At 37.7% G+C, this 13,947-nt stretch overlaps 1 protein-coding gene across 3 annotated transcripts in view; it reads left to right on the top strand.

The window, feature by feature from the left end:
• Positions 1–6,571, top strand: part of ZC3H12C (zinc finger CCCH-type containing 12C) — a 56,849-nt gene extending 50,278 nt beyond the window's left edge. For all 3 annotated transcript variants that reach the window (XM_034758824.1, XM_034758825.1, XM_034758823.1), the window contains one exon: positions 268–6,571. In XM_034758824.1, the coding sequence (XP_034614715.1) occupies positions 268–1,664 (1,397 nt within the window). In that variant the 3' untranslated portion in view covers positions 1,665–6,571. The remainder of the gene's footprint in view (positions 1–267) is intronic.
• Positions 6,572–13,947: the final 7,376 nt, after the last annotated feature.

Here is a 13,947-nt window from a genome sequence, read left to right as displayed (position 1 = left end):
AGAATTGAGATACATTGGCAGTCTAGTGAATATTTCCTGCTTGCACTGTCTCAAGCTAGTGCTATATAGGTCCTTTACCTTCTTGAACATTACCACAATCTTTTCCATAGAGCAAGAAAGTAGGTTTCAAGGCCTCACTTCGGTGACACACAGTTCAAAAATCTTTTCAATTCACTCACAAATTTTAAAAAATTAAGAGCTTCCAATTCAAATGCCTAAATAACTTTTTCTTTTCTTTTTTACCTCAAATTGTATGACTTTTAATAGGAAAGAAATGTACCTATGGACACAAATGCAAATACTACCACCCAGAAAGAGGAAATCAGCCTCAGCGGTCTGTTGCTGATGAACTTCGAGCCCTGTCTAGAAGCACAGCTGCCAAAGCTGCAAGTGAAGGAGGACTGGTAAAAAGCAACAGTGTTCCTTGTAGCACTAAGATTGATGGCACTTCTGATCTCAAACGTGCTGCTCCAAAGAGGCAATCAGATCCTAGTATAAGGACTCAAGTCTACCAAGACTTGGAGGAAAAGCTTCCCACCAAAAACAAATTGGAAACCAGGTCTGTTCCTTCTTTAGTTAGTATACCGAATTCTTCAGTTGTAAAACCCCAAAGTACTGCACCTTTAAGCAATGGCCTTCCATCCGGGGTTCATTTCCCACCTCAGGATCAAAGACCACAGGGACAATATCCTCCAATGATGATGGCAACCAAAAATCATGGAACGCCAATGCCTTATGAGCAGTACCCAAAATGTGAGTCTCCTGTGGACGTAGGCTACTACTCTATGCTGAATGCTTATTCGAATCTAAGTATTTCTGGTCCACGCAGTCCTGAAAGGCGTTTCTCCTTAGACACCGATTATAGGATTAGCTCTGTAGCTTCTGATTGTAGCAGTGAAGGTAGTATGAGCTGTGGTAGTAACGATTCCTATGTGGGTTACAATGATCGGTCTTACATGAGTTCACCTGACCCGCAATTAGAAGAGAACTTAAAATGCCAACATGTGCATCCACATAGCCGCCTTAATTCACAGCCCTTCCTGCAGAGTTACCATGATCCTTTAACAAGAGTGCAAAGTTACAGTCATGAAGAACCAAAGCATCATCGCAAACCTCCTACTCCATACATGTCTGTACATCTACAGCATCCTACAGTTGGTGCTCGTTCTAGTTGCCCTAATGACTACTCTGCTCTTCAAAGTTTGCAACATTCAAAGACCATGCATCTGGGGAGGGCCCTTGTATCCACAAGAATAGATAGCATTTCAGACTCACGTTTATATGATAATTCTCCATTAAGACAAAGAAAGCCTTATTCCAGCCAAGATGGGCTTGGAAGTTGGGATAGGCAGAGTTATGGGATTGATGCGTACGGCTATCGTCAGACTTACTCCTTGCCTAGTAACCCCACTCAGCCATGTTACGAGCAGTTCGCCTTCCAAAGTTTACCTGAGCAGCAAGACCAGACTTGGTGCATACCTTACTGTGGAATTCCTCAAGATCCTCCAAGGTATCAAGACACACGGGAGAAGGTTTATATAAACTTATGCAACATCTTCCCTCCCGATCTTGTGAGAATTGTTATGAAAAGGAATCCTCACATGACAGATGCTCAGCAACTTGCTGCAGCCATTTTAGTGGAAAAATCCCAGCTAGGTTATTGAAAGATGATGCATCTTTGTGGTGTCTAGTAGTTTTCAGTTCAGCTCTAATGCTGAGGGAGGTTTGCTACAATAGCATATGTGATCTCCTTCTCAGCAAGGAGGTTATATAGTAATCCATTTATGTGAAAATACAGTATCATGGAATCTGTATGTATAGCCCCATGCATTGGAAGTAACAGGTTTGTTTTACATTCTAACTTGAAATTTTTAAATGGTTTTAAGTTATGTTCATGACTGAAATCTTTCCAGTCTAAGTTTAATATATGTGTGTGTGTTATCTGTGGTCTCCGGTAATAATCTTTGGTGCATCAGGGGTTTATATGCAGCACTTTCTATCTTTTTGTTATGTTTTATTAACTTACTGGATGTTTGTCCTTCAGCTGCAAGGCATTAAAAGAATCTACAGAAAGTTGAAAGAATTTTAATAGACCTGGCAAACAATTTTCAAGCCAAGCTTAATTTGAACTTTTAACAGCAATTAATTTATTATTATTTATTTATTTTGTGGGCTTCTTTGTGCTATAATCATTTATTTATAGAAAACAAAGATTTACTATGGCACTGACTTTATTTTTTAAATAAAATATTAAGTTACCAGTTAAAGTTGAAATGGGTAACGATATATTAGTAATTTACAGTATGGCACTTTTCATTGCTCTTTTAAGAATAGTTTTTAATGATTTGATTCGGTTGATTTAGTAAGAGCAGATGCAATCAAAAATAAACGAACTCATTTCCGTTACTTTTTGGATAAGGCAAAGCCTGGTGGTCTGATTTGCAAAGATTCTGAGCATATGCAACTCCCTTTGAATCCAGTAAAAGCTGCAGCTGCTCAGAACTGCCTAAAATCAGGCCATGAATGTTTCAGTTCAGATACATTGTTGTCCAGCTCTTCTGTGCTTCTGGTCAGTAGAAATGGAACTGAAAGTTTAGGATTCCATTAAATTGTTTTATATTCATCTTTTTTTTTTTTAATTTGTATTTGTGCACAGGTGTACTGGATAAAATATGCTTTTTCATAAAATATTTACCTGTTTTTAAATGAATCTAAGTATTCTCAATGCAAGTTTTGTATTTAAGATACTGTTCAATTTTCTTGCTATTTATTAAGGCTGGCCTGAGACGGTTTTGTGTGTTGAGGATATGCAACATTTATTAACTGCACTATGGTAATAGTATTGTAGCTGAAAATGATAACTTAAACCTTTTTGTAAGATACTGTATATGTTCCAGAAGTTAGTTTTTTGGCCTGTTGTATTATGTAGGCCTAATTCTTGCCACAAATAGTATAGCTGTAGAAACAGATTAAAATAGTCTGTTCTAGTATTAGTAAGGGATATTTCTGGTTTTAAGTCATGGGTTTTACTATTGCTTCAAACTTTTTTTTTTATACAGGGTTTGCAATCATTGGCAGAGGGTTGTATTTACATGATGTAGTCAGTTGCCTATAGTTTTAGGATTCCATATAAAGTAACATTGTTCAGTGTTGTAAATTCACTGGTTTACAATGTAATTGATGATAATTTTGATATACTTGCTGCAATTTAAAGTAAGGCCCTGAAGAACCAGAAAGTACCTATACTGTTGATACAAATTGTATCTTTTTAACTGAGAACTATTTTGATTTGTAGATCTAGTTAAAACACAAATGTGTAACTATAATTAGAATTTTGGGCAACATTTTATCCCTTATTTAAAATAATAGATTTCAATCTAGAATAGAGTTAGACAAATAAAAATACAGTAATTTATTTAGATAAGTGTCTGTCTCAATTTTATATTTTTATAATTTTGTTTTTAAAAAAGCTATTGGCATTTTCTTCCTTCTAAAACATACCTAGTATGAACTTACTAAAATAAAGGTAAAATGCTGCCTGAAAATAATGTCCAAGCACCTTTTGAATAGGAAAACATTTTCACTACTTGTGTGACACTGTGTGTTGCAAGAAGTAGGATTAGGGTATACAGTAAATGCTTCTAAAAAGCATTGAGCTTATAGACGTATTCAATAATCTGAACCATGTTCAGCAAACTTAATTCAGGAAGTGTTCTTCTCTACAGCTTTTACAGTTGATTTTTTGAGGTGGGATCTGCATTCATCTGTCCCTTGTAACACAATACAGGTGGTGCTGTACATAAGCTATCCTGAGTTGTTTAGGGGGAGAACCTGTTCATCTGTGACAATATTTTTTCCCTTGATTTTGTTGGTCACTATCTGTAGAACATGTTTTAATGTAGAAGCTAGTAAAATGTGACTCTGAGGTTATAAACAGTAAGTGAGTCTTGTCTTAGTTGTACACTAAGATTTTTTTAATCAAATTACACTTTTAAGTAGTACACCATAGTGTAGGTGCATCTGTTTTAATAATTCTATTAGTGTTTTGTCTCTAATGCATTTCTACATTTATATTTGTATGTATGAATTAACTTCTACCAAAAGCTGAATTCCTTTAAACATCTGAAGAGATGTGTATGTAATAGATGCATTTCATTTTTTTTTTCAGTCAGAATGTCTCCTAATAATGTAGCAGTTTGATATATAATATTAAATCATTAGTCTTGTCTACATTATTAAAATGGTGAGAGGAGTAACAGGGCACTGTATGCTGCAGTGCACAGATAAGAGCTATCCGCATTGGATGCTTTCTTGTATATGTAATACAGTATTGAATCATTTAAAGCAAGTTGATTGCTAGAAGCATTCTTATACCATGTCAAATTGTGCTTTGTCCTAAAGCACTAAAATTGCTTTACAAAATGTAAGAACAGGAGTTATTTGGCAGCTTTTAATATTGTGCAATGATATGCTAGTTCAAGTCCAGCTTTGTTATATCGTGCAAAGGAAATTTACTGCTGACAAAATATTCCCCGTTGGTATTTCTCTCTTTGTGATTAATAAAAGCAAATGAGCAATACCTTCCATGAGCTCGTCATCCTGGAAGAGTTCACTCTAGATATTTAATAGCTTAGAGAAATGACACACCAGTATGTATAGGACAGTGATAATACTGGTGAAACTTTACATTTGATTTATGTTAAATGCATTGATGCAAATAATATAACTGTAAAATAAGGTGTGATTTATATATATTTAAGAAGTCAAACTGGGATATTGACTGCTTGCCTTTACGCTGTTTGAATAATATGGCTTTCATGTGTGGATAAAGTATTCAGAGCGAAGCCTTACGCCATCATTGAAGAGAGGGGAACATTTTACTTTGTCTGCAGTATTTTTAGGAGAATTATTTTGATACATTTACCATAAATTATGTATTATAAAAATAAAACACTCTGCTTTTATAGATGTACAATATTTTATATGGTACACATATTTCCATAATACATCCACTCACAACTTTTATTTTTCTAGCTAGATTGTCAATATTAGCTTTTTAAACACATCTCAAAGATACCTTTTTTAATTAGTTAAATGTGCATGGGCAATTCTTTTCCTGCTAGTTTTTTAACTTCAGTGAAATAACACCAAGACTGAGTTTGGCCCATATTTTATATCAAAGCCAGTCTTAACGACTGTTCCCACTGTGTAGGATTTTTAAAGAATTCTTCCTTTTATCTTTAAATCTCAGTTACCACCAACTACTATTCTTCTGAGGTAAGATACTGTCTTTGCAGGTAATCTCTTTTGTCCAGTATGTCTAAATTAAAAAATCAAACCAAACTAAACCCTAGCAATTGGGATGGCAGAGCTGAAAGTTTCACATTCAGCCTAATAAAATATTGTTCAGGCTTAGGGTGACTACAGGTGGCATTCACATTTGAAGGTCAGGAAGTGAACTGTTGCTGTGTTTTTGGCCCTTCTTGGAAGGTGTACGTGAATATACAAAGAGAAGAGGAGAGTTTGGCCTTAGGGGTAGGAGAAGAATATCATCTAAAAATAAAGATGTGGATGAAAACCAGAGTATCTTATTTAGTCAAACCTAAAACTCTGCAGCCTTTACCTTAGGAAAGTGACAGACTTATGAAGAAACATTCTTGGCTGGGATGGTGGATGTGAAGGTTTTCAAGTCTAGGCACCACTATCGCCACAGTAAGCAATTACCAAAACATTTGTCAGGTGAAGATTTGAGCAAGAGGATTTTGGTATGTTAGGACTGAAATACTGACACACGGCTATCATAATAGAATGTTTAAAAAATATCCAATTGACTTAATATTGTTATTGGACAGGTATAATACTGTGCAATTAAGAGACCATTTTTAAAAATAAAACATTGTTTAGAAGTTATTTTTGATTTACAATGTAAGTTATTCTTGTTAATTTATTACTTGCATTATAAAGATGAGGTGGAATATCTTTAAATCTAACTTTTAATTACTATAGAAGAAAAATATCAAAACAAAGCAAATTATTGATTAAAGCAAAGATCTCCTTAATGGCCATGTTTTGTTTTAAAAAGTTAGGGTTTTTTAAATGTCTGATCTCACATTTTATGTATTTTGTAAATTAGAAAAAAATGGAAGCCATAGTATAGTTTAAGAATTTTATTTGAATTATATAAAATACATGTAGTCGTTGTTTAGCTTGGATATGTAAATAATTTTGTAGTAATCCATCTTAAATAACTGTTCTAACTAAAACTTTTCTAGACAACTACACTTGTATCTAGACATTACATTCACATCTGTGGGAAAAGTTTCACTTATGCTCATCCTAAGACTTAATCAGCAACTGGTGTTCTGATGATCTAATCGTGTATATCACTGGGCAGTCTGTGCACATGTGAAACTTACTCCTGTATGTACTTTTTTGCAGTGCATTACAAACCTTTATTTTTGTATATAAAATACACAGTAGCAGCATATAAAGGTTTCTACCAAATTATAGTGAATTCAGTTAGTAACTGTAGAATGCTATACATAGTTTTGCTGGCTCCGAAATTCAGTTCAGTTTTTTTAATTGTATTCTACTATATCTATGTGTTAATGATCTAAGTTAAAATTGTTATGCCCTCTTTCAAATGTGAAAAGTTTGGCCTTTGTTCTCAAGAGATTTTTTTCATTCCTTATTTAGTCTTTGTAATAATTTGAGACCCCAATCCTGCAAAAATGTATTCATATGTCTAACCTTAAACACATGAGTAGTCTCATTAACTTCAATGGGACTACTCCCAGGTTTACAGCTAGGCATGGGCATAAGTGTTTGCAAGATTGGGGCCTGAGTTTGGGTATATTTTAGACTGGAACCTGGTGAACATTTTAATGTGTAGGATCAAATTCTCTGCTTTTATAAATGGGTGAAATGGCACTAACACCAGCAGAGAATTTGGCCAGCACTGCACATGTTCTAGTGATTAAAATGCAGACAGATATTTCCATCTAACAATTTGTCCAGATTCTGATTCACCCCACATAATCTATTTTTCCTTTTGTAAGGCAACTTTTTTCTCAGGTGAAGTATAATTTAGCATTTGAAAAAAATTGAGTGGAATTCTTAATGAGACTGACATTTAAAAAAAAAAAATTTCACCAACAAAATACTAAAATGCAGACCTAGTGGCACGAGTCATGGTCTGTTTTGTTTTGTTGTCTCTCTCTCACACATACACACACGCACACCGTAACTTGTATTGATTAGGTGGGATTTTAGTGTTTGTCCTGACGTCCCCTCTGGCAGAAAAAGCTTGTCAGAGAACAGTTTGGACCACCTGATAAACTTAAACTTATTCTCTGCCTTCGCTGGCTGTTGTGTACTATTTCTGTGATGTGACTGTTCACATCTGTTAGCAGTATTTTCGAGCTTAAGAAAAACCATTGCAAAACATGTACATGGAATTCTTCTATTAGAGAAAAAATAAAGATACCTTTTCTCACGATTGGATTGTTTTTGTTTCATATAAGACAACCTTGCTAGAGCAACACAAACTCTAGCAATGAAATTATAAGTGTCATTCATAACTACACAATAAAAACTTTTTGCTTGAACTTGGTACAGCTAATATAATTCAGTATAGCTAAAGAAAGCATTTTAAATGCATAATAGGTTCATGGACTGTCAGTTCATTCTTAGAAGTAATTTGTGTTTCATTGATTTAACTCTTGTCCCCATGGCATATATTTTTAATTTCTCTAATACAGAAAATACAGGCAGTTAAATAGGATTGTCAGTAATTTAGCAGCAGAATTTGTATTAGAGGCTCTGTGTATGAACAGACCTTGACTTCTTTCAAATACTGCCATCAATCTGTTTTTTAATTGCATAATCCTGGTAGTTTGTACTGAAAAGGATTGTGTGGTAACAAATAACTCTAAGTCAAGGACAGTACAAACTACCAGCCTTTGGAAAGAGCTCTCAAAAACCTGGATCTCTGCTTCAATGGCCACTGACGATTTATGTGGGTGAACAGACAAGGGTGAGTGTTAAGAATGACAATGTAAATAGCACTCCACTGCGGAAACAATCCCATACTGCTACCAGTGCGTTTTGAGTGCTGATAAATTACAGGCCTAAGAGCAAAGTTTTGCACAGGTGTGAGCTCTTGCTGTGATGTTACATACATCCTTGTCATTTCATTGGCTGTTCAGTGACATTGCATCATCACAGGGCTTCTAAAATAGAGACAGTGGATTGAAAAGACAAGTTTCCTGCTAACAAGGAGGTCTGACAAGACTACAGCAATGCATCTCTGAGAGTGCTGCTCATAAAACTCATTTCTCATATGCTTTGTCCAATGTCTATCCCTTTCGTAGTAGGGGAAGAGCGATTGGTATGAAACTTGCTTCCATAAAATGCTACTAACTGTTAAGCAGAAAGCACTTACCAAACTCATGCTTGAATGTGGTGCTTTTGGTGCAGTACTATAAAATAATCTGCTTTCATTATCTTTTTCTGATAGGCTGTTTCACTGCCCAGTTGCTCCAGAATAATTTTTCTCTCTAAGCTCTTCTTTGCTTCAACCCATTGCTACTTAACTTGCCATCTGCTGACACTGACTGACTGACTTTCATTATAGTGTCATCATGTATAATTATGACTCCTTGCATTTTTTCTAGACTACCTACCTCTCATCGCATGTACTAGCCTCCAGTCCTCCTATCATTTTTGTGTGTTTCTTTTATCAGTACTGTGGTAACCAGTTCTGTTTGGGCCAGGCCCATGCTATGGAGCAGGGCTAGTAAATATTACATCCTCAGAACTGGCCTAAAAGAAAAAGTTGCAAATTTAAAGAAATGTCAGACCTTAACTTTGCCTGTTATCCAACTGCACTATGATAGTCTTTTACATGATCATCTGTAAATGTTTTTTGTGGCTACAGATACATGTGTAATATAAATGCAGTACTGTGTATAACTCTGTATTCCACAATCAATAAGTCATTTTTATATATATATTAAAAAGTCAATGAATGAGAAAAGGGCCTTCCAGGATTGTAAAAAGTGTGGTAAAGTCCCATCAGCTTCAGTGGGAGCAGGATTTGGCCCTTTCTGCAGATACACAAAGTGCAGTTTCCAAGAGCATTTAAATGACTTAGGAGCACTAGTCCCCCTGACTTTCATTGAAAGGTGTGGTCCCAGACATGTAACATTTGTCTTCATGAGAGATTTAACTGTGTTGACTGAATTTTTTCCTTAAGATGCTCTGTGTTCACACATCAGTACTCCTCAGGTGTTTCCATAGTCACACTGTAAGCAAGGCAGCCACAATATCCTGAGGTGTAGGGCAGACTCCAAGTTTGCTTGTCTTGCATGTTGCTAAAGTGTTTTGGGAAATCCCACTCCACAACTGCCAAATCAAAATCATCTTTCCTTAGAACATTGACAGGTACCGCCTACTGAGAGCCAATTCTCTCTGCAGTTTTCTAAACCTTTTATCAGTTTTTGTTGCTGTATGATCTGTTATCACCCCCAGGCCTTCCTCTGCAGTGTATTACTGCCTAGCCAGTTATTCCCTCATTTTGTATTTGTGCATTTCATTTTTCCTTCGTAAGTGTAATGCTTTACACTTGTTTTTATCGAATTTTCTCTTCATCTTGGCTTCAACCCAGTCTCCAATTTGTCAAGGACTTATTGAATTCTAATCCTGTCCTCCTAGACCTGGCTTGGTATTATCTCTACTCCATTATTCAAGTCATTAATACTGAATAGTACCAGACCCAGGACAGACAGGCAGAGCCCCCACTAGATACATACTCCTGGTTTGACAGTGAAACATTGGTAACTGCTCTTTGAGAATGTTTTTTCAACCAGTTTTGCATGCACCTTATAATAACTTCATGTAGACCACATTTCCCTAGTTTGCTTATGAGATTGTCATGTATGATTGTATCAAAAGCATCATTAAATTACTGCAACGTTGTCTAGTTCCTGGAATAACTAGTACCCTCCTGATTCTTTCACCTATTCTTAATTTAAATGGGCACTACGTTTTCCATTTTCCAGTCACTGGATAACTAACACATTATTTTTGGATAGTACTTTCAAAGGGAAGAAATGATAGTCTTTTACATATGCAATTAAAAGAGCAAGTATGTTACATTTAATGTATGAATTACTACCATCATATAACTACAACACTGAGAAAAATTATTTAAAAATAACTAAATTTTTATAGCATCTACTGTATTTAGCCATACAGAGATGAGTTTAAGTTCTACGGGTTGAAGGACCTTTCACTAAGTTTTGCTCAAACAGAGGAGAGAAAAATGCAGCCCTGATGCAAAAATGTATATCATAATATATAGGTAGAAAGTACTTTAGGTCTGTTCAAGTGGAGGACATAGAGCCATAATTTCCTCTTAATTATGTGGATGCAAGCCTACTGCAAGCTGTAAGTTGTACTGATGTGGTCAAGAGCTAAATTTATCCACTCATTTGCACATATAGATATTAAACTAAGGCCTTGTCTACATTACCCACTGGATGGGCAGCAATTGATGCAGTGGGGGTCGATGTATCGTGTCTAGTCTAGACGTGATAAATTGACCGCTGAGTGCTCTCCCATTGACTCCGGTACTCTGCCAGGGCAAGAGGCGCAGGCGGAGTCAACAGGAGTGAGTCAGCCCTCGACTTACCGTAGTGAAGATCTACATACTTAGATCTACGGTAAGTAGATCTAAGCACGTTAGCTACGTTATTCACGTATACTTGGGTTGAGCCCACAGGCCAAGATCCCATTAACAGATAAAGTTCTCTCCTTTACTGCTGGAACCCTTTAACCAGCACACTGAAAAGTTTCCTAAATACAGATCCCGTCATCTGGTAATCCTGGCTGTGGCAGAACTGACTTTCCAGAGCAGTCTGTGCATTTTCCTTCCTGCTGAACTACCCCTCACCTTTTATGGATCTATCTCCTGTGCACCAGATCTCTCCATTTTCCCACATGCTACCTTACCCTCACCTCTTCCACTCTACCCAGGACTGCATGTGATCCATATTCTGCTGATTAATACCTGGACTGATGTCCCTGTGGCTTAGGATACCCTTAACCAATCCTTGAATGCTCTATGAATTGGACTATAATTAATTTCACTCTGTAGTTGTGCTATTAAAGTTGGGATTTAGGGCATTCCAGCCCATCAGTAATTAGGCAATACTTGAAGTTAGTACTTAAGACTGAAATAAACAACAGTAAGTTCCTGTAGCTATGACATAAATTTGTACTTAAGCACATTCTATAGATCTTTATAGCCTAGCATATCAGTCTATTATGGCACTTTTACTAGCACAGATACATATCTATGGGGAGGGATAGCTCAGTGGTTTGAGCATTGGCCTGCTCAATCCAGGTTGGGAGTTCAATCCTTGAGGGGCCATTTAGGGATCTGGGGCAAAATCAGTACTTGGTCCTGCTAGTGAAGGCAGGGAACTGGCCTCAATGACCTTTCACAGTCCCTTCCTGTTCTAGGAGATAGGTATATCTCTATATATTTCAAAAATGTTGAACAAATCCCTGCAGATGCCCTGTATCTAACACATCCCAAACATCAGCTAGTCACTTGTAACATTTCGTAAACCCATTTGTAGCTGTTTCGTGCAGGCAATCTGTCAGCAACTAGAACAAAGCAGCATTTATTTGCTGACCTCAAAGGGGACAGGTCTGTTACATTGGACCATTTCAGAAACACTACAAATAAGGCCAAGGAATGTTGCTTAACTTAAACCATAGAATAAAGCGGTTTTCCTTCCCCCCCACCCCCACCCCAACTGGTAAGTTTAATACATCTGAGATGTCGTTGCATATTAGATTGGCTCCAGGCTGGTGTCTCACTTTTTTGATTCCTGTCTGAGCTACCACTTCATACATTAGTTGAATATGATTTGGCCTCTAAGGACTGTCTGTAATCTTCTAGGCTCTTTGAAGTCCCCCATGTATGGCTCTGAACTGTCCATCTTGGTTGACTAACGAAAGTGGAACAGCTGGAGTGCCAATCAGTTACTCCCTCCCCATAAGTGATTTTAGAGCTACATCTGGTGGTCAGACATTTGTTGTTCTCCCTTAAATTGGCCCCCTGCATTTGGTTTTGTTTGAAAAAAAGGTCAGTATCATTATCCCTGTTTCACAGATGGAGAAACTGAGGCACAGAGTGGTGAAAGGATTTTTCAAAGATCCCACCAGCAGGCTCGTGGCAGAGCCAGGTCTCCTGGCCCATGTCTGTGCTCTATCCACTAGGCAACACTGCCAGCAGTGCCGAAGGCAAAATGAACCCTTTACCACATCGCGATCACTTTCTTAGTCATTATGACAAACTGCTAAGACAACAAGAAACCTGAGCTACTATAATCAGCTCAAGAGTAACAGTTTGGAGGTACCTGGGTAGTAAAACACTGAGACACAAGCTGACATTTATGATTTTAAGTACCTGCAGAGTGTCCAACTGCTTTGATTTATCATAGCTGAAGGGGCTGTTAACCACTGTAAAGTAGTCTTGGTTCATTGCATTTTGATTATGAAAGTAACGGGGCCCTTCTAGTTAATACGATCATTCTCAATTTGCTGTGCACAACCATCTGAGCCTTTTCAGATTTCAAAAGAGAGCCTATTTAAAGATCGAGCATGTTGGTATGGGAACGCAACTTTAGGAAGGCTCATTGCAAAGTAATTGTCAAGCTGCTAGAGCAGCAAGAGTTCTTGAAATGAGGGGAAAGAACACCAGCTAAGTGGCTGAATCATAGTGTTCACGGGGGGAAAAGCATCTTTATATTTTAAGAGATTTGCTACATGTGCTGATGGAAGTGGGGGGTAGTGGTAAGGGGAAAGTTGCAGAGTCTCTGCGAAAGAAATCCAAACCACTTTTGAAGATGGCAGAATACAAATTAAAATGTTCAGTATTGTTAATACAGTGGATGATACTTATAAAAAATGAAACCAACAAAATACCTAGTTTTAACTTATCCAAGTGTTGCAACAAACTAATGTGTACTACAATCTGCTGCATGCTGGGAGAACTTGGGTTCCTGTTGGGAAGTACCCTCCGCCCTTCCAGCATGAGACAAGCAGAGGGGAGGCTGCTGGCCTGTAATCCTGTTCTGTGTTTCCTTACAGAATAAAACATTCCTGGTGGTTTGTCTGAGTGGGTCTAGTCTGAGGTGAACACTCACTGGCACACCATGCAGAGCACATTGAGGAACCTCAGGCCCAGTTCCCCAAAGTTGCGTAAAAGCCACAAGGCAGACTTACCCTCCCGTGAACAGCCTCATCTCGGGATGGGGAACAGGGGTGGTGGTTACAACTAGACTGACCCTATTGCCTCCTGTGGATTCATGAAAGACACCAGCTCCACAGCCCTTGCAATCATCAACAAGGGAATAGTCATGCAGCTTTCCCTCGTGCTCTCCTGCCAGCATTCCTGCCTCTTAGCTGCAGGGGCCAGCCTCTTCTGGATGACAAGGTAATTCAGTCTCTGCTCATGGCCTTTCTGTTCATGCTGCCAATTGGGATGTGGCCATCTTCCCACTAGGAACTGGACTGACACCATCACCTCATTTTTGATCAAGCTGCTGATGACAACCTTCAGGCACTGTCAATCAGGGCTGGATTTGAATGGCTCCGTATCCCATGTTCAATTGCCTGAGCCACTTGGTCCTCAAATACAGGGGTCTTGCTGTTCCCCCTCTGTGGCAGTAGGTCACTTGAAATGCCAGCATGGCCCCTGGTGAGGTGTTCTTCATTCTTCATCCCCAACCTACGTGCACTTGTTTTTACTTTCTTGACCCTCAGTAAGGAAACAGCATCATCGGACAATATGAGTCTTTTGTTTATACCTATCCTTTGTAATTTGACCTAGTTTCCACTTATTGGATGACTCGTTTTTGAGGTTCAGATCAT

The sequence above is a fragment of the Trachemys scripta genome, chromosome 1 (assembly GCF_013100865.1).
Source record: "Trachemys scripta elegans isolate TJP31775 chromosome 1, CAS_Tse_1.0, whole genome shotgun sequence".
NCBI classification, from domain to species: Eukaryota; Metazoa; Chordata; order Testudines; family Emydidae; genus Trachemys; species Trachemys scripta.
The sequence above is the reverse complement of the archived record's forward strand: the minus strand, read 5'-3'. Positions and strand labels throughout refer to the sequence as shown.